Here is a 6,000-nt window from a genome sequence, read left to right on the forward strand (position 1 = left end):
GGACAAACTGTCCCCAACGTCAGCTCTTCCATCCCTGGTTCGGCTAACTCCTGGAAGCCTCTTCCAGTCTCTGCAGGGTGGATCATTGAAGTCCGGGATCCTCTGAGGCCTGAGGCAGAGCTCTGTGGGTGGAAATTACGAGGAGGCGGGTTTCTGAAGGGAGCCCTGTAATAATCAGAGCTGCCCAGCCTGTCCCAAAAAGTGGTCATGAGCTCCCCATCTGTGGGAGTGTGCAAGCTGAGGCCGAGAGTCACGGTCAGGAATGCTGAAGAGGAGAGTCCTAAGGACAGGCGAGGTGACCCCTAGCATTGGGGGAGAGGACCCCGGCTCTGTCAGCTCTGCGAGACTTGTGGTCCCATGACAGTGGAACTGCTGAGTGACACGCTGGCCTTCCTGCGCTGGGCTTGTCCACGAGTGGGAAGGCAGGGAAGGGGACCAGTGTGTGTCTGTTTTTATTTATTTATTTATTTATTTATTTATTTATTTGTTTTAGATCCCACCGTGTGCCAAACACTGTCGAGGATCCTTCCCTAAAAGTTATCTCCCTTCATCCTCACCACAATCCTGAAAAACAGGTCTTTAATATCCTTGCACAGACAGACACACGGAGGATCAGAGTGGCTAGGCGACTTGTATAGGTCCTACAGCGCTGGCCTTTCCAGGCTTTGTACCTCCCAATGCCCCTGGGCTTTCCCTTCCCACTGGAAGCCCCCACCCACCAACACAAGCTTTGTCTTTGCTGGCAGAATCCTCCCCACCTCCTGGAGGGGCCCCCCAGCCCACCTTGGCCGACAGGGATGTGACCTCCTCCCCAGTAACTCAAGGGAGGGAGACTGGGCCTGAGAAGTGGGAGGACGGAAGGCCGGACAAGGAAAGATGGGAACCGTGACCAAGATCCAGATGAATTCTTAGATGGTGGGACATGTGTCTCAAAGACATCTGGGGGCAGTGACAAGATTATACCTCTGTTTCCTGCTCCTCGACAAAGGTCTGTTCCCTACGTGTCTGCTCCACCCAGGGTAGGAGGCGGGGTCCTCAGGTTCAGAAATCAGCAAGCACAGTAGCCACCATGTGCTGAGTGCCCACCCTGTGCCACGTGCTTTTACACACGACCACCTCGTGGGGAGGGGCTCTTATCTTCCTTGTACGGATGAGGAAACTGAGGCATGGAAAATGAAGCAACTGGCCGAGGGACACAGTTTGTAATTGGTAGAGACAGCGTCTGACCCAGTCCTGTCCCACTCTAGCTGTTTCCGCTCTAGCCAGCACCCCTCCGCCCTCATTCCCACCGGGGCAGAGCCTCTCAGCACTTCACAGCCCCCTCCCCGGGCCTTGGTTTCTAACTTCTCAAGCGCTGGGGATGGTCTGATTTGCCCCTGAGACCTGGACATGAGGTGGGATTACGGTGGTCTCCCGGGACCCCTCCATGGGAGGCCTTTTGTGCGTGGTGCTAAACATGCAGTCCCTCCTGACAATTATTGAGTGACCTGCATGGTGACCACACACCCTCCCACGTGGGCTCCTCCCACATGGACCTAGCTTCTGGCATCTTGTCTCATTACCTGTCACCCCAGGTGTGTCACAAAGGTGAGGCCGTGTCATGTCCTTATGGCCCACCTTGGCCAGGAGACTGTGGCCACTGTTGGGGCTCCTCCTCCATGTGAGGGCCGCCTCTCCTGCTCCCTGAGCCCTGAGCCCAGGGAAGAGAGATCCTAGAGTCCCAGGCAAGAGTGGCCCCTGGGGCAGGGACGTCTGCAGAAGCTGAGAGGAGACAGTGAACCAGGGATGAAGTCCCTGCTCTAGAAGCGGCCTGGGAGGTGCTGGGGAGGTGGCAGCCCTCTGCCCCTGAGCCTCCAAGTCAGTTCTGAACTCTTCTGAGGAACACTGCTCACGGCCCCACTGCTCCAGGCCGTCCAGGGCGGTGTCGCAGCCGGAGCAGTGAGGTCCCCTTCCAGCTCCAGATTTCCTGCCTCTAATAGGCAGGTGAGGTCCTGGGCGTGTGGCTCTGCTCCGGGTCCACTGCCCAGCACCTAAAGCCTTCATTTTTCCCTCTGGTCTGGGGGTCTGGGGGCGGTGGGCTCAGACCCCCCACCGCCGCCTCAGCCAGCCGGGCTCACACTTTGCTGAAGTAGATGGCCACCTCCTTGCGTGGGGGCCGGGGCCCGCCCCCCGCCCAGCCATTGCCCAGCAGCGGCTCCTCCTGGCCCACCCGCAGGGGTGGTTTGCATTTGTGCCAGCTGGTGAGCAGCCTGTTCATGGTGCCCCGGTCCGTGATGCCGCGAAGCTTATCCCTCTCCTCCTCTGCACCGTCCGGGGGGCTGGCGGCAGCCGAGGCAGTGGAGGCCGCAGCCAGTGCCCCATGGGCGTGACCCAGCTCCAGGTCGTGGTTCATGGCCTCGAAGAACTGCTGGATGCAGACCTTGGCGAAGGCCTTGGCGTGCTCCGTGCACGTCTCGTCGAAGAGCTTGCGCTCGATGTCGATATAGTGGGACCAGTACTTGCTCTTGAGGAAGGCAGCCTGTGTGAAGCAGGGCCGCACGGAGCGCACCATGAACGCCAGCAGCGTGGTCAGCAGCACAAAGGACCAGCCCAGCGCCTGTGGGCAGAGGAGAGGGGGTCAGCAGCGGACACCAGCCTCCTGCCTCTGAGCCTGGCCAGGCCCCAACGCATTCTCCATGGCAGGGCCTCTGGGACAAAGGGCACAAACTGGGCAAGTGACTTTGCCTCTTGGCCTCCATTTCCTCATCTGTAAAATAGGCACAGAGATACCCCTCATGGAAATGAGATCTTGTGAGTAAAGCCCCCGCCGTGTTGGCTAGGCACCCCATGCACGGGAGTTACCTGGGCAGACCCTGGAGTTAGGCTGCATGGGTTTGAATCTCGTCTCCCCTACTTACTAGTTGACCTGGAGCAAACTTGACTTCTCTGTGCCTCGGTTTCCCCACCTATAAAATGGGACTGGTGATAGGGTTGCTGTGAGGACTGAATGTGATCACGGAGCAGGGTGCCTGGTGCATAGAGCTCAGTGACTACCAGCCATCCCTGCTGTGCCTCTTTCTTCAGGAAGCCACAGTGGCCCGTCCTCCTCTGAGTCCTGTACCTCTCCGTCGGCTCCTGGTATTGTCTCCAGCACCAAGCGAGCACCTCCCCGTGTGGGCTCTGAGCTGGGCCTTCAGGGGTCACAGGGACAAATCAGACGCACACACACACTCTGCTGAAGAGCACTGGTGCTTGGCGCTAGCTCCGCTCTGCCAGTGACTCACTGTGAGGGCGGGCAGACGCTCCCCCAGCCTGCGCTCCGGGCTCAGGCCCCAGCTGCGCAGAGAAGCATCGGGAGATCAGGACGGGGGATGAGGGGCCGGGAAGGTCACGGCAGAGCAGAGCACGTGCCAGGCTGGGGGCACCCGTGCTGCCTGAGCGGTGAGTGCACGCCTGGTGGGGCTGGATCTTCTGACATTTCAAGTGAAACTGGAAATCTGACTTTTATGGGAAAATTTCTGGTGTTTAGATGATGCCGACTAATTCTAAAGCCGAATTTAGAATCAGTCTCTGAAGGCCAAATGAAACATGTCCATGAGCCAGGCAGCCTGTGGCCTCTGGGGCCCTTTGAGCTTATGATGCGTCTGTTTTAGGGTCGGGTAGAGGGACAGCTGCCAAGGCCCTGAGGCCTGGGGTGACGGACGAGGGGCCGTAGGAGAGGGGGCGCAGGTGTGGGAGCGAAGGGAAGCCGAGTTCCGTTTGGACCCTCGCTGTGAGAGTCACCAGGGCACCTGGGTGTGGTAGAGGCCTCGCAGGAGACGGGCCCCGGCTGGAGAGGGGGAGCCAGAGTGTCTGGACTTGCCTGGGCAGAGTGTGCAGCTTCTCCAGCCATCACAGGGCAGGCCAACCCTTGTCCCCTCTCCCTGACAGCGCCTGGTCCACGGGCTGTGGGGACACACTGCCTGGGTGGTCCTCCCCACCCCTCACTGACTGGAGGGGAGGCCTGAGGGGCTCGGTGGGTGAGGGCCAAGGGCCTAGGATGTGGGCGTGGGGCTGGGAGGACCCGCCTTTGGTCACGTCCCAGCGGTGCACGGCCCTCCAGGGCACCCAGCCCCTCACCCGCATCCCTCAGCAGGGAGGCGCCAGCTGGGGGCATTTGCCAGGGAAATGTACCCAAACGGCCCAGCCGCCCACTGGCCTCACCACTGCCAAGGCCTGGAAGAGGGAACGGATGCAAATCTCCCAGCTCCCAGCTCAGAGAGCAGGACAGAGGATGTGGGGTCCACGCTGGGGACCTCAGGACAGGGCCAGGCCTGCTCTCGGGAAGCCTGCAGACAGGGGGCCACAGCACTTCCCCAGACGGCTCTGCCTTCAGTCTCCGTGGGGAAGACGTGCCCCGCCCCTTGGGGCTCCTCAGAGGGGGAGCTCCATCTTGAGAGGTGGGGGGACAGGGCCCTCCCAGAGGGACCCTGCTCTGTGGGGGAGACTCAGCCCGAGACCGTGTGGTCCCCCTCACCTGGGAGATGCAGCGCAGGTAGCGCACGGCCACCTCGCGGGCCAGCAGCCAGTCGCCGTCGTAGATCTCGGGGCAGGGCACCCGGGCCAGCAGGCGGGCGAGCTCGGGGGCGGGCAGGCCGGGCGCCAGGCTGCCGTTGCCCAGCGCAGCCACGGGCACGGCAGTGCAGAAGGCACAGAGGAAGCACTTGCCGTCGAGCAGCGTGACGGCCACCCAGACGATGGGCGCGATGAAGGCGCGCTGGGCCATGGAACAGAACATGTAGCGCAGCACGGCGGGGTCCTTGGCCCGGCGGCCCGGCGGCCGCTTCCACTCTTCAGCCAGCATGGACACGTTGTTGTTCAAGACCAGGCCGAGCAGGAAGAGCACCAGGGGTGGCGCCAGCAGGATGCCCGCGCTGTAGGCCGCGTTGTAGCCGGGCAGGCAGGGGCAGTTGAAGTCGAAGGCCGAGTACATCTGGGCACTGGCCAGTGCCATGATGCCGCAGATGCCGTTCATGAAGGACTCCTGGTTGGACTGCAGGAACTGGAAGATCATCCGGAACTTGTCCATCGTGCCCCCCACGGGCCCCGGTGGCCCCTTCCCGCCTCACCGCTGCCTCAGAGATACCCCCGGCGGCCCGCCCTGCCCGCTGCCTGCCCACCTCATGACTCAGGCCCTCCTGGCTGGCACCGGCAGAGCTCAGGACAGCGGCTGAGGTCACTGTGGCTTTGAGGAAGCTTCTAGTCAGGTGCTGGCCGAGAGGGCACAGCTTGGCCAATCCTGTGGGTGCAGCCAGGGTTGCGCCCGCCCTCCCCCTCCGGGGCTCCTCTCTCTCCACAGCCACCTTTGCCTCTGGCGCTAGGAAACCGTGAGGCCCACACCTGACGGGGACCAGCGCTCTGGGGCTGTGGGAGGAGGAACAGAGGGAGAGGACAGCCTTGGGCACAGGCTGGGAAGATATGTCTCCAGCTGGAGTTTGGAGAGTCCAGGCTGCTGCCGGGGCCTGAGCTTCTGACCTTGTCCCCCGGGCTGCTAGGGAGCATGTGGCCTGCCCTCCCTCCCTTCCCAGTGGGTCTTTCCTCCCTGCGGCATCAGGATCCCAGAGGGTCCCTGCGTCATTCAGGCGATGGTGGTACGGTGCTGCGGTGACGCTAGTGCTGGTGGTGCTGGGGTACTGGTCACGGTGGGGGTGGTGTAAACGCAGAGGTGGCACAGGAAAAATGCCCAGGCTTTGGCGTCAGGAGACTTGGCCTTGACAGGTGCCCGGGCAGGGAGCTACAGGCTGTCAGTACAGTGCAGGTGCCGTGTGTCCGCCTGCCTGTGCCTCTGTGGGTGTGTTTGTGGGCTGGGGACAGCAAACCCTTTCCTGGCTCTACCTCCTACCTCTGCTCCCCTGATCAAAACATAAAGGAGAGGGGAGGGGGTTTCATGCCTGGAGCTTGGGCCTCCAGAGCACCTGGAACCAGGCGGTGGTTGGGGGGAATCCTCCACTGACACATCCAAGGACAGGGCCGTAAAGGGCT

General features: G+C 61.8%; 1 protein-coding gene across 1 annotated transcript; it reads right to left on the reverse strand.

The window, feature by feature from the left end:
• Window positions 1-2,113: 2,113 nt before the first annotated feature.
• On the reverse strand, window positions 2,114-5,047 carry CALHM1 (calcium homeostasis modulator 1). Its single transcript, XM_069461094.1, has 2 exons — window positions 4,496-5,047; window positions 2,114-2,596 (listed from the first exon to the last, which is right to left on the reverse strand). The coding sequence occupies exons 1-2, from the start codon at window positions 5,045-5,047 to the stop codon at window positions 2,114-2,116; spliced, it is 1,035 nt and encodes a 344-aa protein (XP_069317195.1).
• Between the last annotated feature and the right edge of the window lie 953 nt (window positions 5,048-6,000).

This window comes from Eulemur rufifrons, chromosome 28 (assembly GCF_041146395.1).
Source record: "Eulemur rufifrons isolate Redbay chromosome 28, OSU_ERuf_1, whole genome shotgun sequence".
Taxonomy (NCBI): Eukaryota; Metazoa; Chordata; class Mammalia; order Primates; family Lemuridae; genus Eulemur; species Eulemur rufifrons.

Coding starts and splice junctions, on each gene's coding strand:
- CALHM1 (XM_069461094.1), bottom strand. CDS start 5,047: ATGGACAAGTTCCGGATGATCTTCCAGTTCCTGCAGTCCAACCAGGAG. Junction 2,597..4,495: donor ACCTGCGCTGCATCTCCCAG/GTGAGGGGGACC, acceptor CTCTGCCCACAG/GCGCTGGGCTGGTCCTTTGT.